Source organism: Alosa alosa, unplaced genomic scaffold, assembly GCF_017589495.1.
Source record: "Alosa alosa isolate M-15738 ecotype Scorff River unplaced genomic scaffold, AALO_Geno_1.1 AALO_1.0_unplaced_89, whole genome shotgun sequence".
In the NCBI taxonomy this organism is placed as follows: domain Eukaryota; kingdom Metazoa; phylum Chordata; class Actinopteri; order Clupeiformes; family Clupeidae; genus Alosa; species Alosa alosa.
Genome location: NW_025963082.1, coordinates 1 through 24288, shown reverse-complemented (window position 1 = coordinate 24288; position 24288 = coordinate 1). Strand labels below are relative to the sequence as shown.

General features: G+C 45.7%; 1 protein-coding gene across 1 annotated transcript; it reads left to right on the top strand.

The window, feature by feature from the left end:
* Positions 1–360: 360 nt before the first annotated feature.
* Positions 361–23301, top strand: golga2 (golgin A2). The gene is made up of 25 exons (XM_048237269.1): positions 361–709; positions 1529–1578; positions 1951–2014; positions 2592–2651; positions 4840–4920; positions 6553–6591; positions 6835–6897; positions 7010–7103; positions 7340–7446; positions 8522–8580; positions 8760–8901; positions 9281–9370; positions 9539–9646; positions 9831–9918; positions 10225–10364; positions 11261–11479; positions 11784–11897; positions 13456–13680; positions 14308–14407; positions 17118–17206; positions 17520–17703; positions 17926–18093; positions 18624–18730; positions 18957–19131; positions 19582–23301. The coding sequence occupies exons 1-25, from the start codon at positions 560–562 to the stop codon at positions 19848–19850; spliced, it is 2985 nt and encodes a 994-aa protein (XP_048093226.1). The 5' UTR covers positions 361–559; the 3' UTR covers positions 19851–23301.
* The last annotated feature ends 987 nt before the right edge of the window (positions 23302–24288 follow it).

Here is a 24288-nt window from a genome sequence, read left to right as displayed (position 1 = left end):
CAATGTGTGTGCATGCACATACATCTGTTTAGCAAGGGTTCAAACTGACATGCCTTGTCCTGGGTGTCCTGTAACCCATAAGATATCAAGCTGATTCTTTTGGGTCATTAGTAATGATCGGCAACATACTTAGACCAACAGAGACTCAAGATTTCTCACCCAGAGACTGTTGTCATTTTGAACTCCATGAATGAGTGTGACCAATGACTTCTGCAAATGCCATTGTGTGCTTATGTGTTTAGCAAGGGTTTGTGGGTGATGAAGATTTTCACCCAGAGACTGTTGTCATTTTGAACATTTGACCAATTTGCCAATGCCATTTATGTGTGGGTGTGAGCAGCATTTGTTTACTTTGTGTCGTGTGTGTGTGTGTGTGTATATGTGTGTTTAACTCTGTGCTAAAGAACCCAACCAGCATTTATATTTGGCCTGATCATTGGCTTGTGTGTGCTTGTGCGTGTGTGTATGTTGTATACGTGCATGTGTGTTGGGTGTGTATGTGGCGTGTGTGTGTGTGGGTATGTGTGCGTGTGTGTGTGTGTGATAGGCCCCAGCGGAGATGGAGGCCCGAGACTCCCCCGTGGCCCAGCTGCAGGAGGAGGCGAGTGGGGAGGCTGGCCGTGGCTCTCCCGTCACCGTGTCTAACCCTGCTAGCGATAACGTTAGCACTATTAACCCTGAGTGTGTCAGTGACGCCACTGCTCTGCAGGTTTGTCTGTCTGTCTGTCTCTGTGTTTCTGTCTGCCTGTCTGTCTGTCTCTGTCTGCCTGTCTGCCTGTCTGTCTGTCTGTCTGTCTGTGTTCTAATCTGTCTGTCTGCCCGTCTGTTTGTTTTTTATCTGTCTGTCTGTTTGTCTGTGTGTTTTTATTGGTCTGTCTGTCTCTGTGTGTCTGTCTGTTTGTTGGTATGTTTCTCTTTTTTTTTTGTGTTTGCCTGTCTGCCTCTCTGTCTGTCTGTCTCAATATGTTTGTCTTTGTTTTTGTCTGTCTGTCTCCGTCTTTTTACGTATCTGTCTGTTTGTCAGTCTATGTCAGTGTTCAGCTATCTGACTGTTTCTCCCGTTGCTCACCAACCATTGTTACATCGCCACTATAACCATATTACTACACTAACTCATCCTGGCACCATTTTGTCTGACTTTGTATTTAACGATACAGCCCGCGTTTCGGTTTTCTATTTCATGAAAGATTGATATTTGTAATCAATTTGCGATCAGATCAGCGGCCATTCCATCTGTGCGCCTGTCTTTAAGCTCTATGTTGATTGGCTGGGAAGGGATATGGTTTGGTCCCATGTTTGTCTCCCATTTAGCAACCCAGGGTTCTATACCAACACTGGTGAACAACAGACAGCTGAAGGAGCGTGAGGGTGACCAATCTTCAAGTGTCTGGGAGCAATGACGGCACCCTAAACATTAGAAATGGCAATGCTGTGATTGGACTGTTACAGTAGCTGTGAAAAAAAGCGGTCGGGTCTCCTGGTCTGTATTGTCAGTCACCTGCTGTTGTGTTTCCTGACTGTGTTGCAGAACTGTAACCAAGATACCAACTGCCATGAAAACTCCACTGATGAGAACAGGTGAGTGGCTTTTACCCCTTTACTACAGATCTGTGTGTGTGTGTGTGTGTGTGTGTGTGTGTGTGTGTGTGTGTGTGTGTGTGTGTGTGTGTGTGTGTGTGTGTGTGTGTGTGTGTGTGTGCGCCTGGTTGCAGTCACGGCTGAGTGTTTATTTCGCAACTATTTTCAACTTTGCATACACTGCAGGAGATTCTTGACCTTAACAGTCTTGCTGATAGTCTTCACTGACAGTGTGTAGTATAGCTTTTTTCCAAAGAGAAAAGTTGCCCTTCAGTAGAAATATTTCTATGGCTAATTATCTGTCATGAGATGAATTATGTTCTTTGATATGTATCTCTCATTTGTTCACTAAAACGTCTTTGGTTGTTTTAGGCCCTTGTCGTCTACAGAAAGCCTTCGTCAGCTCTCCCAACAGCTAAATGGCCTACTCTCTGGGGTGAGTCTATATACACTGACAGAATTGCAAACAGCAGAATCATATACAGTTGAATAGTAGAATCGCAAAGAGTCGAACAGTAGAATCACAAATAGTAGAATCAAAAATCCCCCAAAAAAACATCTCCAGTAGAACCATAGAGTCACACAGTATAACAGTAGGACATTCCAGGTCAGGGGGTCTACAAGTCAAGTGCTATTTGAGTGACTCCTAATCATCTTTACATTCCATAATAATACTTGAATGAAAATTCCAGTTAACTTCCACACATTAAATAACCTGAAGCACAGCTGGCTCGAGTAAGGGCTTAAGATAGGTAAGGGTAAGGGAGAAGGGTTTACCACAGATACCCAAGTATGATGGCTCGTAAAGATCACTAGACCCTGCCTCATATTCACTTCCATGTTCTAAGCCTACAGTAGCTTTCCCACTAGACAACTAGTAAGGTCAGGCATCATTTGGAGGAGAAGAACATCTTTAAAGTAGTACCATGGTCCTACTCCTGGACCTGGCGCTGTTGAGTATTATGTGTTTTTTTCTACCCACTGACCAGTCCTGTGCTTTCTGTCTGCTCCAGTCATCCACTTATGTCAATGGAGATGGAGCCCCTTCACCAGTCAACGAGAAAGAATTAGAAGTAAGACGCGCGCACACACACACACACACTCTATCTGTATCTCTCTCTCTCTCTCTCTCTCTCTCTCTCACTCTCTCACTCACTGTCTCACTCACTCACTCACACACACACACACACACACACACACACACACTGTGTTCTCACAACAGCTGTTTTGTAAATGCATGGAAGCACATTGAGATTATTGAAGTTTCTTTTTAAGACTGCTGCGATCATCGCCTTTGTGAGCCTAAGGCTTCAACTGCTGTGTTGAAAATTCTGTGGAGATGTTTACCAGTCCAGTGCTCAAGAGGCCAGTGACTACCCACAATCCAATATCCCTGTTTACAAACACGGTCCCCTCAAATCAAAGAGTTGTTGATCAAAGAGGCTGCGGTGCATCTATCTGGAACTAACAGGGGGCCATCTGTGCTCTGATAGCATTTGGCTAAACACATTCCCCCATCATTATGCCTCCACCTGATCCCTCACCAGTTAGTTTAGCTCTCTGCCACTAAGGCATGCATCAGCGAAAGCTCATTCCACACCAAGTCATGGGTTTTTGTTTTCTTTGTTAGTGTGCATTCTGGACCCTTTTTTCAATTCTTTCGATATTCCTGAGATGAGTTTCGTACAACTGGCGAACTGAGAAAGCTCTGGCCACACTAAGACCTAACTGAGAGAAAGCTCTTGCCGCACTAAGACCTGACTGTGAGAAAGCGCTTACTGCACTAAGACCTGTGTTTGTTTTCTCACTTGGGCCTCCATTTTCAAGCCATTATTATCTCGTATTCCTGAGTTCAGTTCAGATTTGTGTAGAGGAGAGAGGAGAGTATCTCTAGTTACAGTTAGTATTCCTGAGTTCAATTCAGATTTGTGTAGAGGAGAGAGTCTAGTTACAACTAGCGAATGTTAAGAGCAGAAAGCACTCTCCTGGATACTGCTCTTCCTCCTCCTCCTCCTCTCAGTCGTCCACAATCACTCCATTCTCGCTGCTCCTCTCTGTTGGAATGTTGTTGGCAGAGGCAGCCATGGCTCATATGATCGCTCCTGTGCTTCAGCACACGTACACACACACTCACACTCAGTCTCACTCTCACTCTCTCTCTCTCACACACACACACACTCTCTCTGTCTCAGTCTCACTCTCTCTCTCACACACACTCACACTCTCTCACACACACACACACACACACACACACACACACACACAATATCTCTCTCACTCTCACTCTCTCTCTCACACACACACACATACACACTCATGGTGAACTTTGTGAATTCTCCACCTGAGATTGCCGACTACTTTGTGCTGTTACGTTTTACTTTAAATTACTTTTGTAAATTCTATTGTTATGCATGTTATGTCTCAAGAATCACAATATGTAGCCAGATCCTTTAAATGTGTTTTCCTGCATTTGAGATGATATACTGTCTATATGTCTACCAAGACATGATAAAGTTAAAGTGAGTGAAAACACCCATTGCTTTCTTGGATCAGTTGTGTTATCATTATACATTAGTCACAGCACACTTCACATTACCATTTGGTATTCCTGTGGTTAGTTTTGCTTCTTCCATATGACCAGGAAATGACCCTGTATTGCCTTGGTCAGTCAGAGATTCAGAGGTATTTTGAGAGGCTTGGGCCATTTATAGATCATCATGGACTATGGTCACCCCCCTAAACTTCCTGCTCCCTTCCATGATGCCTAGCAAGCAGACACACACACACATGCGCAGTTGAGCACACACACACACACTCACACACACACTCAGTGCCTAACTAGGAGGAATACACACACACACACACACACAGTGCCTAGCTAGCAGCTGTTGTTTTTAAAGCGGAAAAAAGCCCTCCATCTCTCTCTTATGTATTCCATTCAATATTGATGATTTTCTTTTTTGTTCCTCTTTTCGTCCTTCCCCCTTCACTCCCTTTACCTTTCCTCATACCCTCACTCTTACTCCTTCGTTTATTTCCTCTCTCCTTCTCTCACTCCTCACTTCTCTTCATCATTCCTTCACACACTCACTTTCACTCACTCTCCCACTTCCTCACTCTCTCTCTCTCTCATTCCTTTCACTCACTCTCCCACTTCCTCACTCTCTCTCTCTCTTCTCTCTCTCTCTCATCCTTTCTCTCACTTTCCTCTTCCTCTTCCTTCTCCCCCCCTCCCTCTGTCTCTGCATGTGTGCACGTCAGGCTCGGAACCAGGAGCTGTCAGCTGCCCTGGACTCCAGCAACCTAACAAACTCGCAGCTCAGTGCCCAGCTCCAGCAGCTGGTAAGAGTGTGTGTCTGTACGCTCAGAGCACCACTGCTGGCAGAGCCAACACTCTCTCACACACTCTCACACACACACACATGTAGACATTTGCAAAGAAGCGCCTACTCACCAAGATATAAAATAGTGAAAGCACACTTGCACAGATGCATGTGTGTACACACACACACACACACACACTGTTAAGCCAGGCAGATACTGTGCATTTTGCATAAGATATGGCAACTCACACAACACGTTTCAATCGGATGTGGTTGCTGTGCCACCACTGAATAGACTGCCCACACTACAAGACAAACGACAAAATATTCTGATCATATGCCAAAATCAGACTGGAGCTGGAATGCTGATTGTGACGTCTTCTGATTGTGACGTCTTCTGATTGTGACGTCTTCTGATCGTGACGTCTTCTGATCAGAACTACAGATGGGACAGGAATTCGGCCCTGTTAACAAGTTTTGTCAGATCTGACTGATGGCACGTCAAAATTGCACAGTGTCTGCTTGGAAATAAATAGACTCTCTAAAACACACAACCCACCCACACGGACATGCACACATATTCACACATGCACGATTAGTGCCCCTGCATGTTGGCAATAGGAGCACATGTACTGATGATAGATAGATAGATAGATGATGGCCCAGTTACTTGCCTGTCTGTCCACTTATTTTACATTTATTTGACATCTTATTTATGTTTTGAGTGTTTATTTAGATGTAATTTGTCATCCATTTGTTTGTTGTTTATTTAGTTTTCATCTTTGTGTTTGCCCTATTTATGCGGCTGAGTTTAAATTGAAGCTGCATTTATTTCAGAGCTCGATTTAAACTCCTAGACCAATGCGTGTTAGCTGCTAACCAGCTGTGCTGTAGTGAATGGCCCTTAGTATGTAAGCTGCATTTATTTCAGAGCTCGATTTAAACTCCTAGACCAATGTGTGTTAGCTGCTAACCATCTCTGCTGTAGTGAATAGCCCTTAGAGTGTTAGCTGCTGACCATCTCTGCTGTAGTGAACAGCCTTTAGCATGTTTGCTGCTAACCGTCTCTGCTGTAGTGAATGGCTCTTATCGTGTAAGCTACTAACAATCTCTGCTGTAGTGAATGGCCCTTAGCGTGTTAGTTGCTAACCATCTCTGCTGTAGTGAATGGCCCTTGGCGTGTTAGCTGCTAACCATCTCTGCTGTGCTGAATGGCCCTTGGCGTGTTAGCTGCTAACCATTTCTTCTGTAGTGAATGGCCCTTAGCGTGTTAGCTGCTAACCATTTCTTCTGTAGTGAATGGCCCTTAGCGTGTTAGCTGCTAACCATTTCTTTTTAGTGAATGGCCCTTGGCATGTTAGCTGCTAACCATCTCTGCTGTAGTGGATCGTCCTTAGCATGTTAGCTGCTAACCATCTCTGCTGTAGTGAATGGCCCTTAGCGTGTTAGCTGCTAACCATCTGTGCTGTAGTGAATAGCTCTTAGCATGTTAGCTGCTAATAATCACTGCTGTAGTGAATAACCCTTGGTGTGTTAACTGCTAACCATCTGTGCTGTAGTGAATGGCTGTGTCTCCTGTGCTGAAGGAGATAGAGAGAGCAGACTATGGGCTATGTGGCCTAACTGTGCTTCTTGTGATATTCCGTTTCAGACACAGCAATCTCAAGAGCTCAATGACCAGCTTCAGAAGGTAACACATGTTGTTATTTGCTTTGTTATGTTCATGTGCACAAAGAGCTTATGGTTCACATTCTTTCATGGTTCACAAGCTCAGATTTAAATTTAAATAACAAAGGATGAATGGGTACAGGCAACATGTCATTCATAGTCTTTCTCTTTGCCAGGGTATTGTAATATATAATGTGAGGGAGTGTGATAGAGTAGCATGTAGCGCTGCTAACCTCAGGTGGCCTCTGATCTACTTTCTCCTCAGGAGCGTAAGGAGTTTGAGCAGAAGTGTGTGAAGGAGCAGGGAGCCATGCGGGAACAGCTGCAGGTCAGTTGAACTTCATGCTGTTTTTCAGATGGGGAACCTCCACTGGTCATATAACCAGTCTGCTGACTTGTGTTCTAGTTGCTTTAATGTTTGTGTGTGTGTGTTTAAACAGGTACACATCCAGACCATTGGCATCCTTGTGTCTGAGAAGACAGAGCTGCAGACTGCCCTTTCCTACACGCAACAGGCTGCTCGACAGAAATCAGGTGGGTGTTTGTGTATGTGTCTGTGTGTGTGTATTTTGCATTAGCCCTGCACGTGATTGTGTGTATACTTAATTGCAGCTGATGTGGAGAACCAAATCAGTTAAAAACATTTAGTCTCAACTATGAAATGGTGTCTATACTAGATTTAAGATTAATGTAGCAGTTCAGTGATTTAAGTGTGTGTGTGTGTGCGTGCGTGCGTGTGTGTGTGCGTGTGTGTGTGTGCGCACCTACAGCGGACGCGGAGGAGCTAAACAACCGGCTTCAGGCCAGCAAGCAGCGTGTGTCTGAGCTGGAGAGAACTCTGTCCACTGTGTCCACTCAGCAGAAACAGTTTGACAAGGTACACACCCACAAACACACACATACACAGACACCACACCACGCCCTCTGACCTGGCTACTACTGTATGTTGAGAATTAATGACAACCTAATCATGTCAAAATGTTGCTCAGCAGGAGTGAGGTGTACTGTGGTAACTGACCCAAAGTTTAAAAGATTTTTACTAAAAACGGAAAAGCCCAGTTTCCCCGCATTGCAGGGTTAACAAATTTTTTAACAAAACACGTTTTCTTGAATACCACCCTGCGGTCTTTGCTTTTGTGTATTTAGTAAAAATGAGTTCAGAGTGCAGCATATGCGACAGACATACAGTCTGTAACCTAGCAACCTGTACTCAATAAATAAGTATTGTGTCCCTTCAGTTTGTTATCCGACATGCATCCATTTGTCATAACCTGGACATTACACATGTTGTGGTGATTTATATGAGGTGGACTGGACCAAACCTGGACATTACACATGTTGTGTTGATTATATGAGGTGGACTGGCAGTTCAAACCTGTGGCAAACATTAAGCCAAAAACTCAAGGCAATATGAGGTGGCCTGTTGTTCATTACACATGTTGTGGTGATTACATTTGACAAACCTGACATTACACATGTTGTGGTGATTATATGAGGTGGACTGGTTGAACGCATTTGACAACTCTGGACATTATGCATGTTGTGGTGATTATATGAGGTGGACTGGTCCATTTGTCATAACCTGGACATTATACATGTTGTGTTGATTATATGAGGTGGCCTGGACCAGTTGACATAACCTGGACATTATACATGTTGTGGTGATTATATGAGGTGGCCTGGACCAGTTGACATAACCTGGACATTATACATGTTGTGGTGATTATATGAGGTGGACTGGTCCATTTGTCATAACCTGGACATTATACATGTTGTGGTGATTATATGAGGTGGACTGGTCCATTTGTCATAACCTGGACATTATACATGTTGTGGTGATTATATGAGGTGGACTGGTCCATTTGTCATAACCTGGACATTATGCACGTTGTGGTGATTATATGAGGTGGACTGGTTCAGTCTGTGGCTATAAGTTTGTTTCTCTCTTGCAGCATAACAAAGAGCTGGAGAAGGAGAGGGACAGTCTGCGGCTGGAGGTTTTCAGGCTAAAGTAAGTGTGTGTTTGGGAGAATAAGTGTGTGTGTGTGTGTATAGATAGAGTGTGTGTGTGTGTGTATGGGCTGCGTCTCGGTAGTGAAGCTTGTGTGGTGGATGGGTGTATGCTGAGGCTGGAGTATGTGTCATGTCTGGGTGAAATTTATAAATTTTGCTCTTTCTCTCTCTGTGCAGTAACTCAAATGAAGAGGCTCGGCAGCAGAGCTCAGAGCTGACTGAACAGCTGCGTCAGCGCGTCAGTGAGAACAGCAGCCTGACGCTGGAGCTGGACGACCTTCGCAGGCGCCTGGAGATGGCCGACGTCATGCTGCAACAGGTTAGACACGCACACACACAACCACTCCGTCTCCATCCTGTTAAACCCCACAACATACGCAACTGTCAAGTTGTGGCTGACGTCATTGCTTACACACACACACACACACAACCACTCCGTCTCCATCCTGACCACACCCTGACTGAGAGCAGCTTTTCCACTTCTCTTAAGTTTAACTTTGGATAAAAGCGTCAACCAAATAATAAAATAAATAAAAACTCTGTTATGGAGAGTAGAAGGGGAATTGAGTTTTGTGTGAACATTCCAAACAGGACAAATGTCCCAAAATGGCCAGACCCTGATTGTGTTTCTCTCTCTCTGTCTCTCTCTCTCTCCCTCTCTCCCTCTATCTGTCTATTTATCTATCTATCTCATTCAGTTCTCCAACCAGTCTGGTCATCCCTCTGCTAACCAGCAGGTCCAGTTGCTCATGGAGGAAAAACACCAGCTTGAGGCCCATGCAGCTCAGGTGAGTGGGTGTGTGTGTGTGTGTGTGTGTGTGCATGTTTGAGTTTGTATCCACCCCTGAGACTGAGAGAGACCACACACACACACACACACACACACACACACACACACACACACACACACACACACACAGAGAGCAGTTGTCATGGTTAGTGTGTGTATGTTGCAGATGAATGAATCAGTGGTCCAGCTTCAGACAGAGCGAGACCAGTATGCGTTACAGATTCAGGAGGATGGAAGAGTGTGGAAAGAGAAGACAGAACAGCTTCTGTCTCAGGTAATACACTCACACACACACACACACACACACACACACTACAGTATGCCGCCTCCCCACCACCACCACCTCTTGTATATATACACACACACACACACACACACACACACACACACACACACACACACACACACACACAAACATACACAGTCACACCAAATACTCAGACACTGTGTGTGTGTAGGTGACGATGCTCTCAGAGGAGCGGGACCGGAGCAGTACACAGATCCATGAGCTTGAAGCCCAAATCTCAGAGCTGAGGAGTTCTGCAGGTAAGAGCACGCACGCACGCACGCACGCACGCACGCACACACACAATCATTTTTCTCTTTTTCTCTCTCTCAGCTCGGTGCAATAATGTCATGCCTAAATACAGTATTACAGATAGTAAATACACTATCATTAAATTATAATACATGTAGTAACACTACTATTGAGATGACATCTGAGACATGGGCCTGGAAGATTGTATGTGCGTGTGTGTGTGCGTGTGAGTGCGTGCGTGTGAGTGTGTGTGTGTCTGGCGCGCCTCTCTAACCCTATAATAATAACACTAATGAGATGACGTGTGTCTGTAGCGGTGCTGCATGAGCAACAACAGCAGGCGTCTGTGGACTCCGCCCCTTCAGGACCCTCAGAGACGGAACAGGCGCTACAGGAGGCCCTCAACACGGCCCAGCAGGAGAGAGATGCCCTCAGCCTACAGTACCAGGCACAGGTCAGACACACGCACACACACAACACACGCACACTAGACAGAGACACTACAAGAAGCCCTCAACATTTCTAAACAGGAGAAATGCATATTTCAGAAAATATATTTATGTTTCAAGACTAGTTTGCTTACAGTACTAAAATGTTCACCCTTGTCTGGGTCCAGAGCGTGATGTCCTTGACCTTAAAGGAGTTAAGGCAAGATGTGCAACAGCGCCATTTGTTTCTGAGTTGAATCTAGGCTGTGGTCTGTAAAAATGCCTGTGCAAATGACACTGTATTAGTTGTAAACAAAGTTATTGCAGTCAACTTTACCAGCAGTGAACTATCGTATATAGCCTTCGGCGTACCTATAGACAACTAAAAAAGAAAATATACAAATATTATCCAACAATGGGCAATTGCAAGTTTTCTGAAGGCTGTAAGTTAATACTAAATAAATAAATAAAGCCTGGTTAGGTACAGGTCCCAATTCGCAAAATCTGTGCAACTCTAGGCTGTGTTTCATATAAGACATAAAGCTGCAGTGTGCCATGTGGAAGCGTTTCATATAAGACATAAAGCTGCAGTGTGGCATGTGGGAGCGTTTCATATAAGACATAAAGCTGCAGTGTGGCATGTGGGAGCGTTGAGCTTAGCACTTCTGTTTGTGCTTAGGATCTTAATATAATATTAATCGGGATATTAAATTAGCAAATAGATTTTGTATCCTCAGAAATTAGCTTTGGTTATACAAAAGACTTCAGATCAGAATAAAAATAAATAAATAATAATTAAAAAGTACAAATATAGTCAGTGCAATCTACCGCAGAGACTGAAAATCTGAGTATGGAAATTTGAAATGGACAATGTGTGCGAACCTTGGTGTGTGTGTGTGTGTGTGTGTGTGTTTGTGAGTAGGTGCGGGACAACGAGCAGCTGTCTCGGCTGTGCCAGGAACAGGAGACGCGTATGGAGGAGCTGGAGCGGGAGACGCAGCGGTCAGCTGAGGAGGTGCATGACCGGCGGCGCGTCCTGGAGGACGCGCAGAGTGACAAGGCCACCATCAGCCGGGCCCTTGCCCAGAACCGCGAGCTCAAGGACCAGCTGGCTGAGCTGCAGAACGGCTTCGTCAAGTTGGTCAGTTTCTGTGTGCGTGTGTATGTGTTTAGAGAGAACTCAAGGACCAGCTCGCTGAGCTGCAGAGTGGCTTCTACGAGCTGGTCAGAAAACCTTTGTGTGTGAATTTAGAAGCTAAAGTACCCTGTGTGTGTGTGTGTGTGTGTGTGTGTGTGTGTGTGTGTGTGTGTGTGTGTGTGTGTGTCCGTGTCCGTGTCCGTGTCCGGATGATTTGTATATCATAATCGTGTTGGGTCAATTGACCAAAGCCAAATGAACACTGGTCAGTGGTAGTAGCGTAGCCTATCTCTTCTCTGTCCCCCAGACCAATGAGAACATGGAGCTGACCAGCGCCCTGCAGTCGGAGCTGCACGTGAAGAAGGAGCTGGCCCGCCGCATGGGTCAGCTGCAGGAGGACCTGCACAACGGCAAAGAACAGGTGGGGCCCCTCGCGCTGCTGCACCACAGGTCCCACGAGCCTCGCTCACCTGACCATGGCACCCTATGACACCCAAACTGACTCCAGTATGAACATTCAGCATAGCATTCCAAAACCTTTGTATTATAACTGAGCAATAGCACCACCATACACCGTAGGTCCTGTCCAAATAAACACATAATTGTTACTGCAGCAGGTCTTGGGCCACTTCAAGGGCTCACAGATTTTGACTCTGATGAAGACACTGTCCACGTCGAAACGGTAATCACCAGCACCATTAAAGCTCGGTTCAAGTATTCGTGTGCTCGGGTCCTTCTCTGGGTTCAGTGTTTTCAAGTGGCCCAAGACCTGCTGCTGATTCTGTGGTCCTACTCCGTGAGCACCGACGTGCTAGAACGCGGGTGATGCCCACTTTATTACATAATTATTACTCTCTTGTGTCCACATTAAGTAAGGGATAATGTATAGAACGCCGGTCATTATTGGGAAAATAAGTCCCGACAGGGCGAACCGGACCCCGACGCGCCAGCGGAAGGGTTTTGCTTCGCCCTGAAGGGACTTACTTTCCCAATAATGACCGGCATTCTATACATTATCCCGCTTATTATACGGCTACTTGCCAAAACGAAAAAATAAACTCCACCATATGTCTCTTTACACTTATTTGTTAGCGTTTTGTCGTGGCCTTTGCTGAGAAAAATAGTTTGCAAAACACGCTGACCTTGAATCAAACATTCTTTAGAACACAGCTGATCAACCGTCTGCTTTCACTTTTGAATGAAGTTCCCGAAGAAGTGACCGGACTACTTGCGGAGTGATATGAAAAACTTAAATCAGCAGCACAAAACCCGTTGCCATTGACAGCGGTAATTATATGTTTGCAGCGGTAATTACATGAAAATATTTTACTGTAGAACGTTGGGAAATCCCATTCAAGTCAATGGAGCATTCTACTAGCATTGTGAAGAGCCGTATAATAAAATCGTGTATTCTGACACTGAACACAGTACTTTTCAAAAACAGTTTCTTAGGTGAATACTTTTGAAAGTCTTATGTGTGGGTTCCTTAACACTGGTTAATGGATAACACTGGATAATGGTTTATGTTCTAAACATCACCAACAACAAACACTTGGCGTAGCAACTCTGGTGTTGCTATGCTCTAGTGTGGGCGCAAAACCTTTGAAAAACTATAAGAAAACAATTTTTGACGTTTTCGCCTAAAATATCCGTATTTCTATTTACTGTACCTAGCTTCATGTCTTGCCAGACAAAAAGCTAAGACATGTTTGCCTCGTGTGTGTGTGTGTGTGTTCCGAGACTCCTGTGTCTCCTCTGTGTGTGTATATTCCGAGACTCCTGTGTCTCCTCTGTCTCTGCCTGTCAGTTTCAGGAGCGTAGCGCGGAGTTGTCGTGTGTGTGTGTGTGTGTGAGAGACTCCTATGTTGACTCTGTCTCTGCCTGTCAGTTTGAGGAGCGTAGCGCGGAGTTGTCATCTGTGTGTGTGTGTGTGTGTGTGAGTGTGAGACTCCTTTGTTGACTCTGTCTCTTCTCCTCAGCTTGAGGAGCGCAGCGCGGAGGTGTTGTCGGTGTGTGAGCAGCGGGACCAGTACGCGGCGCACCTGCAGCAGTACTCGAGCGGCTACCAGCAGCTAGTGGGCGAGCGCGAGGAGCTGCACAAGCGAGTGCTCCAGCAGGCGCAGCTCATGGACCGACTGCAGCACGAGCAGGTGCAGGGCCAGGTGCAGCTTCAGCAGAGCCACCAGCAGCTGCAGGACGCACAGGTCAGAGCACCAATGCTCTCCTCCTCACCTCTCCTCTTTTCTTCCCATGTCTTCTCTTCCTCCTGCTCTACCTCCTCTACTCTTCCTCTTCTCCTCTTCACTTTCTCTTCTCTGTCTCCTTTTTATCTATTCCATCTCCTCTTCCTCCTATATCCTACTCTATTCTACCCCATTCTATTCTATTCTAGCTTCTCTTTTCTGCTCTGTTGTGCACCTGTTATTGTTGTCTTTTTGTTATCCTGTTTGCTTCCATTCATGATTTTTTCTCTAATTTTGTAAGTTTGCTCACATCCAGCTGTGTGTGTGTGTGTGTGTCAGGTGAGGTCATGCCATGTAGGGAGTTTTTTTTAAAGCCTATTTATGCTGGAGCTCCTGATGTTTAACTTGAGAGAGAAAAGTACAGCAGACTGGTGCATTAATAACCTCTGAGAAGGTGACTTTGCCCTCTGGATTAAGCAGTTTGCCGAAGGAACTGCTGAAATAAAATGGTTCCTTCAGGGTGCTGTGAAGAGTTTGTTATTTGAACAGTGGCTATGATCATTTTGCTGAATAAAATGTGCACTAGCCAGACAGTGACACTTCCTCCTTTCTGCCCATCTGTCCTCACTGTGTCCCTCCATCCTTCAGGAGAAGCTGACCCAGCTGGCCAGAGATAACGAGCAGCTGAAGTCGGAGGTGCAGGACCTGCTCAACGGCTCGGCGTTGACCTCCACCTCCAGAGACCAAGGTAGGACACACATCCACTTCCGGGCTAGGACACCGTTATGGGGTAGGACACACATCCTTATACCAGAGACTTTCTAATGAGGTGACGCAGCACTCAAAGAATCCCTCATAGAAATTCATGGGGTTAGTTAGTAACGGCAAGATGGCAGTAGTCTCTACACATATTCTGCCCCTGCCTGTATGATGGCAGTAGTCTCTACACATATCCTGCCCCTGCCTGTATGATGGCAGTAGTCTCTACACATATCCTGCCCCTGCCTGTATGATGGCAGTAGTCTCTACACATATCCTGCCCCTGCCTGTATGCTTCCCCATTCACTTAAATAGGAAAAGTGGGGTTGCAAGATGGCCGCTGAGTGTGGGGACTTGCCTAAAAGGACTTTGCTTATACGGGGTGGGACACACATCCTTATATGGGATAGAACACACACTTCTGGTATTAGGCATATTCGATCTACGTAATAATTAGGTAATAACGTTCGCAGTGGCCATTTTGTTGATAGAAAATGCATAGGTGGGTCTATTTAATGCAGCTGTCAATTGACAAGCGCGACAGTGCCGGTATGATCGCTGTAAGCTGTTTATTTATTTGTACAAAATTTAATGTGACTGTAGGCCTATGTTTTGCAATAGGCCTAGGCTACAGGCCGTTCTAACAACAGCAATACAGGCCGTATAACAACAGCAAAGAGCCCTAGAGTCACCCACTGTCAGAAACATACCTGTCAACTTTTTTCCAGCTGTCTTCCTGTTTTAATATTTTCCCGTAAAATATCCCATATTTTATTACTTTCATAACATTAGCCCCATCGGACTTGGCCGTCTCTGTACTGTTGTCCTGTAGCCTACCCCCTGTCCTTCCAGCGAAAATGTTTTTAAAGCATCGTTTTGCTTGCCTGAAGGCGACCTTAGAGTGATCAGAACAGTGTGGGAGAGCTGGTTAGGAGAGAGCATGATTTGACGCCAATCTCATTAGACCTAGCTTTACACCTCGTTTAATTAGTGCAGCAGTTTTGTAGTAGGCCTACGAATTCTTGCTCTCAGCAGAGGGATAGCAACAAAAAGACGAATGTTAAAATTTCCCTGTATTTTGGGTGAGTAACCCGGAAAATCTCCCTTATTTTCGTTGCTCAGTGTTGACATGGTCAGAAAATGAGAAGAGAATGAGACTGAGAAATAGTCAGCGCAGGAGTGGCTACATAGGATAAATAGCCTAGGCTAAACTTACAGCCAACTCCTCACATCCATCGCCATTATTATATTTGTATTATTAAGACTATGTAAATATTGTCCTCTGTGGGCTTAAGTTAAATACGTTTTAGACAGTGCAGACAGCTGCCCCTATGCAATGCGGAGACATCAGCAGTAGCCTGATGTAGTCGCCTACTGTAGATTACCTTTGGACATATTGCATTTGCATAGATAGCATTGCTAGGGAGGCAATGTTAGCTAACGTTTACAGTAGCCTATAGGCTAATAAATTTATTAATGATGCACCCTTCTCAGCTTGTCTTAGTGGCACGGCAAGTGGCAAATAGTAGGAACAAACTCAGCGGAAAAATGTATCAGTAGATACTTCTGATTTGTATATTGTTTTGTTCACTTGGATTTTGGAAATTTTACAGAGAAATATGTTAGCCCTTTCTGATCCTCCTGTAGAAGTTATCAGACAAAAACAATCACCCACTTTAAACTACTTTAGCAAAGTCCTTGGCTGCAGGTTGTGAGCAACAGGCAAACGCAAGATACAATTGCAGTCCAATGAGATGCAACTTTACTCTCTGCGATCATGGCAATGTTAGACGATGTCGTTGGTGGAACAAATATAAGTTCGCCGACCTTGACTCAGGCGACTTGAACGCTTGTCCCCTTCAGCTGCGACGTGTGCCTATGTATGAACAAAACAGTTAGGCTATAAATAAATATCAGGGTAAGTTACAGTTGACAATAATGACGGATGTTTACTTAATGCTATTAGATATGGGTCCATAAATGTATCTACTTATATTGACGAGATGAAGCCGTTAGGCTACTGTGCTCTGCTCAGCTCAATCTACACACTACAGACGATTGTCACATAGAATAGCCTACAGAACTGGAATGTCATATCAACAATATGGCCGTGGCGGCGTTTGCGAATAAGCCCTATAAGACCCACATCCACACCCAGGCTAGGACACACATCTATATACACACCTCCTCTTCAGGGGTAGAACACACTTCTATTGGGACACACTTCCACATCTGGAGTAGGACATACATCCACATCAGGGATGGGACACACCTTTATGTATGGGGATACACATTCACAGAGGGCTGCACATCCAGAGTAGGCTACACACGCAGCACCTGTGTAAGCTGAATCAGTCCTGGTTTTTTGCTGATAAGGTTTGGGTTAGAGGCACACAGCCAGAGAATGATTCAGATGACATCAGACAGCAAACACCGGGGCAAGAGTTTAGAGTTATTACGGTTCAGAGATTGGGCTTTTTGTTTGTAAAAGTGAAAAAGTCAAGAACTCTTAATCCTTAGGGTCTCTCTCTCTCTCTCTTTCTTGGTGGTGGTTAGTGAGATTCCCCCCTTCGCTGTGAAGCGCTTTGAGTGTTTAGAAAAGCGCAATATAAATGTAACATGTTGTGTTTCTCTCTCTCTCTCTCTCTCTCTCTCTCTCTCTCCCCCCCCCCCTTTCTTTCTTTGTCTCTCCGGTCCAGGCGATGGTCTGGAGAGCCAGTCTCTAGCAGAGGGCGCTGAGAAGTCCGCTATCGCCATCCCAGAGGACTTTGACAGCAGGGAGGAGATGGTGAGTGTAGTCTAGTCTCCCGACCAGAGCTAGTGAGCGGAGTTGAGCGGTGCGAATATCCCGCTCCTCGCTCAGGTGGCTGTTCACGCGGCCACTCCTCTAGCTCTAGCACTAGCTCTGCTCCCGACCACTCCACCACACCCCAAGTTCATTTGCAAATATGTCCAGACACCATAGAAACTCGGGGAGAGCATGTGCTGGAGGTTGGGGTTCGTGCACATGGCAACCTGGTCACCATACCTGTCTATCTCCTCTCTCCTCCTCCCCCAACACACACACACACACACACTACACACACACACTACACACACAGGAGGAGTTCCTGCAGTCGGTGCTGTTTCGTGTGGAGAGTGAGCGTGATGAGCTGAAGAGGCTGTTGGACATGGAGACGAGGTTGCACCAGACGGCCCTCCAGCAGGTGGCAGCGCTGAGTCAGCAGCAGCAGCAGCAGGCGGAGAACAGCAGCTCCAGCCCCAACGTTTCCATCACAAACATGGGTGAGAAGAGCACTGGCTTTAATGTGTGTGTGTGTGTGTGTGTGTGTGTGTGTGTGTGTCTCATCCCCAACATGGGTGAGAAGAGCGTAGGCTTTAATGCAGGTGTGTGTGCGTGGGTTTGTATGGGCGTATGAAAGAACCCGTAAGGATTAACTGTGCGGTTGTGTGTGTGTGTGTGTGTGTGTGTGTGTGTGTGTGTGTGTGTGTGTGTGTGTGTTGTAGGGGATGCGGGTGGCGTGCCCGTGGAGGTCCACGAGGCCCTGCGCGTTGCCATGGAGAAGCTTCAGGAGCGTTTCACGAGTGTCATGCAGGAGAAGGCCGACCTCAAAGAACGCATGGAAGAACTGGAACACCGCTGCATTCAGCTATCGGGAGAGACCGATACGATAGGTACACGCACACGCACACACGCACGCACACACACACACACACACACACACGAACACACACATACACGCACGCGCGCACATGCACACACACACACACACACACACACATACACCACACACATGCGCGCACACACACACACACACACACACACCCACACACACACCACACACACACACACACACACACACACATCACACACTCACACACACACACACACCACACACACACACACCACACACACACTCACACACCTACACCACACACACACACACACACACACACACACACACACACACACACACACACACACACACACACACACCTTAGCTCTCCAGAGAAACTGGTAGATTAGGTACACATCTAGGGGTCCATAGATTTTCATCTTGAAGATTTGTACTATGTCATGCACACACATTTAAAGCTAAATCTTTAAACTATAAAACATACAAAATTGCATTAATTTCTCATCTACCCATGTGTCTGTATGTGTCTGTCTGTCTGTCTGTCTGTCTGTCTGTCTGTGTGTGTGTGGGAGTACATTGCTCTGTACCAGAACCAAAGAGCCATCATGAAGCAGCGGCACATTGAGAAGGAGCACTACATCAGCATGCTGGCCAAAGACAAGGAGGAAATGAAGGTACACACACACACACACACACACACACACACACTCACACCAAAATTATTCACACATCCCAAATACCTGCCCTCCCCCATATAAACACAATGTACTCTCTAAAGTCCACTTACACACAATGTCTACACATTGGATACACCACTTAGAAGAGGTCTTACACCAACATAGTAGAGGTCTTTGCTCTGGCACTGAATATGTGACTGACGTTGCCGTGGTAACCCCCCAGGCAAAGCTGGCGGAGCTGCAGGACCTGGTGATGCGGCTGGTGGGCGAGAGGAACGAGTGGTACACGCGCTACGTCAGTGCCGTCAGCAACGAGCCCCACAGCGCCCCCCATGGGACCGACACGGAACAGCAGGCCGCACACAGACGCATGGAGCTCAACGCTGTAGATGGACCAGGTACATAAAGCTACAGGGCCGTTGCATATCCTTGGTACAACGTGCTACACACGTCTGCGACTGTCACCAGCCAAATGTGCATTGTTGTTGTGTCCTGCGTCATGTTGTGTCAAGTTAAATAGGCTGGTTGTTCACTGGTCTCTGTGGAAAATCTCCTACTTACAGCACAAGGAGCTTAACACTTTTACTGTAAGTACAGGAAACAGAACCCTTAGGAGTTGACATACCTCCACTGGGGTAGAAAAAAATATATATTTTTTTTCTTTGATGTCTATTTTATGAAATGGAATGTTGTATTAAAATATTTTTCTGCACAATTCTTTGTTTGGATGGTATTTAGATCCTCCCTGGAAATTGTGAAAATGTTGGATCCTGTAAAAGGGACATCATCTGCTTTATCACCTGTACTAAGCATCTGAAATTACATCCGTCCTCTCCCTCCCTGTGCAGAGTCTATGGACATGAGCACAGCGGCGGTCTTGGACCCTTCGCCCGAGTCGAGCGAAGAGCCACCACTGCAGCAAAGCGCCGCTGACGGTCAACTCATGGACAGCCCCCTGAGGCCCAAAGAGGATGGCACGGCACGCCAGATCATGCAGCTGCTGCAGGAGATCCAGAACCCCCAGGCCCGGCCCGCGCCCTTCCTCGGAGAGAACCCCTGCATCCCCTTCTTCTACCGGCCGGACGAGCACGACGAGGTCAAGATCCTGGTGGTCTGAGAGACGGATGGACAGAAAGAGAGAGAGAGGAGGGAGAGAGAGAGAGAGATGGAGAGAGACATGGCCTAACTTCACTCTTCCTCCCGCTACTCTTACTGTAGCCCCCTCTTCCTCTCTTCCTCCCTCGTCTTCTCTTTCCTTCTCCTCCTCCTCCTCTCTCTCCGTCATCATCTCTGGGAGGTGTCGGCTTACGGAGGCTGTCCGTTAGCGGAGGCTGTCCGTTAGCAGTGGCTGCGGTCAGGTGGCCGCTCTTTATCAGTATGTGTAATGAACTTGGTCTACGGAGTGCTGAGCCACAGTGCTCATATAAAGGGTGAATGGGCATTTATCTACTACTTTACTTTCTTTTTCTCTTGTGTTATGTTCCATAAATACATAGTTCTCTACCACAGTGCTTGAGCGAGCTTCAGAGTGTTTCTCCCATCACCAGTTGTAAAAAAATATAAATGTCTTATCTATCAGTAACATATTCATAGATTTATCAGGGAAGAGGCCTTTCTACATCTTTACCAATGTTTGCTTTTTTCTTTTTTTTTTCTTTTTTCTGCAAGGCCTCTCCGAGCCTCCCCTTTGACTAAGAAGTGCAATAAAACATAGAATATCTGCTAGTCTGCTAATGTCTACATCCCTCTCCCGCAGACACTCTTGTCCCTGGGAAACTGGATCTGAGGGCGCACTGTCTGCGGGGCTGTTTCAGATCCCAACCCAGCCCCCAGGCAGACGCTGCGTCGGGTATTTTTGTGAACACTTGAATAGATTCATCAGCCCCGTCAGCTGTTGTCAAGCCAAAAAAGACAAAGTTGTGATCGAGGGGAGTGAGAGAGGAGGGCATCTGCTTGAATGTTAAAACACAGCTCCCATCCATCAGAGGTGTGTGTGTGTGTGTGTGTGTGTGTGTCTGTGTTTGTGTGCGCGGAGCGTAGTGGGCTTTGCTGGAACAGGAGAAGGCAGAAGGTGCTGCGTGTGTGATGGGTCAGATGCTGAGCGACTCTGAACCCGATCCCCGTGGCGGAGCGGACGAATTGTTGTTTGAAGAGGCACGTTGGACAGACAGTGTTGCTCTAAACACAGAGACAGCTTTTAGACTAATGGTCTGAATTAACACTGAAGGACTAAAGCAGGGACTCCTGGAGGTCAGACGTCCTTTCGTGTAGTGCAGCAGGGGTACAGTATGTTTTGGCCTGATTAGATACCGTAGAAGCTTAAGATGTTGTAATGATGAAGTGTAAGAGACACCCGTGCAGGAGAGAGAGGGGGTAGTGCTAAGCTTAGGGTGCCTGGTGTTCTCGCTGAGTGTGATGGAAGTTCTGCAGAGCCATTATTCTCCTCCCCTCACCCCTAGTATCTTTATTCCGATTAAAACACTGAGAACCTGACACAAGGTCTGTACATGAGCGGGAGATGTGTTTCTTTTGTTATTTATAAACATGCTGGTCCACAGCCGTTCTGCGCTGTAGTGTTTTTTTTTTTTTTCCCCTTCACTATCTGGTAAGCAGACTTCATAGTGCCGTCACAGGAGTGTGCCGAGTCTGCTGACTAGTCTGAACTTTGGAGGATGCCAATTGCTCCTGAGGAAAGATGAGGCAAATAGCTCCATCATGGGCACTGTACACTTTCCAATGCCCCTGTGCGGCTGTGTCCTGGACTTCAACCCACTGTTCTCTTGCAAGGACACTTTAAATGTCCACACTAGAGTCAGACACCTACCTGCTACAGATGGGAGAAAAAAATAACTTTTTGTGATGTCACCCAAGAGTTATCATTGTGGTTGGGATATGCTTGCAGAGTTTTATTTCAATCAAATCTCAGAGAATTCCCAGAATCTTGGGGAATTCCTTATTCCCTGAGAATGCCCTCTATTCCACCACAATTAGAACAAACATACAAACAAAAAGAGTCAAATCCAGGTTTGTTGTTTGTTTAGTGTTTGTGTTTGTTTTCCCCATGGTGGCTTTTTAAAGTTGGTATCCTATTCCTGTCTTAAGAGCTCAATGAGGCTGGCTGCCTTCCTTCCGGCGTGTTCCGGCTGAGGGTCAGACAGGGGAGGAAAGGTCGGAGAGGGGCTGACCGAGTGTTAGTGTGTGTGTGTGTGTGTGTGTGAGAGAGAGAGCGAGCGAGGGAGAGAGAATCAGGCATGGTAAGGGTGTAAATGTAATATAAAGTAAGCTTGAGGAGTACCTGTTTCCAATCACATAAAGAGGACTGAGTTCATCCTCTGCCACCACTACCACAACCATATTTTAAATACAAGCATCACTCACAGGTGTTTGTACTTGACCTCTGATGCCCCCCTGCTTTTGTGTGTGTCAGAATATCATTGTTGAGTGGCAGGGTATTCTTGCTGGCTGACCAGCAGATGAGTTGTGTTTTGTTTGTGTCATCGTGATATTGTAACTGGATGGTTTGTTGCACGTGTATGTGTGTGTGTGAGTGTGTGAGACACAGAGACTTCAGGTGTGTGCACAGTATGTCTGGACATCACTGTAACCTGACCTGCGGTTTACATGTTACGAGCCAGGTCAGGTCTGCCCTGAAACAAGCACTTTGGTCAGTAGTTTTTTCCTCTACTCCTGGGGGGCGGGGTTGTTAATTTACAGTCCCAAGAAAGAGCTATGTCTAATTCCTCTATTCACAGATTGATTGTTCCCCCACAAGTTGTGTGTGTGTGTTTTCTGTGAACATTTTGTCAACAGAGGATTAAGGCTGTTGTCAGCCTTGTTGTTGTCTCTAATGTAGAAGACATGTATATACTGTATCTCTGTAACATATTGTATATTCATTCAGATTGGTGTGAGTGAGCGAAATGATGAACCTGGCGCCCCCTACTGTTCATGTTGGTTTCAGCGACCTGAGGGCAGCGAGGGTGACAGTGCTGTTAGAACTCACTGAGCCGTTGCTAGCCAGCGGGTGCAGTCACATAGCAGACCTGCACTAGGTTATGATCAAAGATTCTAGAGCGGAGCTCTGTTCTGGAATCTTTGGTTATAATCATACTCTTTCTCAGAGGAAGATCAGATAACAACCTTTTTTTTTTTATGAGATGGGCGTCAAATGAATGCCGTCACAGAGCACTTCAGATCTGACATAGGGTACTGGAAAGGGTGTAGAGTTACCTATTGGATCTCTGTGAGCCACTGCCTTCATTGAGAATCCCAGTGCTGTGAGCCCATTGGCTGAGGGGGTTGCTGGGGGAGTCTGGGTAAATGTAGGTAGGCTGGGGTGCGGTGTGATTTAATAAGAAAAAATGGTTAACTAAATGAAATTCTATTTATTTGGAATAAGTATCTGAACTAATCAGTTTTAATGCATCCTAGACTGTTGGAAACAAAATGAAGGAACCATGGAGAGATCCAGTTGAAATGGTTTTCAGCAGTTATATTTCTGATGTGATTTCTTCCTTACCATGATTTTTTTCCCCCCTCTTAAAAATAAAACTGATTCAGCAAAGTGATCAGGACTTGTCATTCATATGTGTATGTGCTAATGGTGCATGTGTATAAAGTCAGACAGTCACTAGAATAGGAGTTTTTAAAAGATAAAAGATGGAAGTCAAGGCATCACCAAAGTAATATGCTGCATTCTAGACAACTCGGACGCCAGACTTCTGACTTTGAAGACCCGTTAGGTGGCCGGAGTTAAAAAAAGTGGGAACGCCGAGTGGTGTTCAATTGTACTTTTTTCCCAGTAAGAAGTCAGAATCCTTGACCTGAATTTGTTTTGAATGCAATTCAGAGATTCCAACTAAGAAATCTGAGACTTCCATGCTACAAGTTAGTTACAGTACATTGGATAAAAGACTTTCCTGAGTGGAAGCTTTAAATGTAAAGGAATAAACATCCAAATGAATACATCCAAATGCTGGTTTGGTTTTGGAACACATATTTTAATTTCTCCACAAAGCACAGGCAGTCCTGCTTGAGAAACTCGCTCAACCCACAGCGGTGAAACACAGGACGTATCACAGCAGGACAGAGTATTTACACGCACACACACATACAGTACACGCACACACTCGTTCAACTGTCTTCAGTCATGATCAGGGTGAATCACCTGCATGTCACACTCAATCAGTCACTGCCAACTACACAACTGACAGGAAAAAAACACAATTTTTTAAAAATTATTTTATCACGTCACAATTATTTTTCCCTTTTCAGATTAGATGTTTCATGTTTAAATATCAGTAATTTCAAGTCATAGTTACTCATAAACTCAACAGCTGAATATTCATTAATCTTACATTTCAACTAGTGTCTAAACAGTGGAAGTACAGATCCCACCACAGGTGCACCACAAACATACGTAAGTAACATTTAAGATATGTCCATTATACACTATTTTACTCTTAAAATCATTTCTTTTACTAATTGCAATTGCTGAGACTTGGGGTTTGGGGCAGCACAGACATCAGGGTCAAAGGTAGTCTCTTGGGATGGAC

Bases quoted from the DNA above. Each gene is read 5' to 3' on its own strand.
- golga2 (XM_048237269.1), top strand. From the start codon at position 560: ATGGAGGCCCGAGACTCCCCCGTGGCCCAGCTGCAGGAGGAGGCGAGT. The intron at 9,919-10,224 runs GTAAGAGCACGC...GTGTGTCTGTAG, and splicing joins AGAGCTGAGGAGTTCTGCAG to CGGTGCTGCATGAGCAACAA. The intron at 18,731-18,956 runs GTACACACACAC...GTAACCCCCCAG, and splicing joins AAGACAAGGAGGAAATGAAG to GCAAAGCTGGCGGAGCTGCA.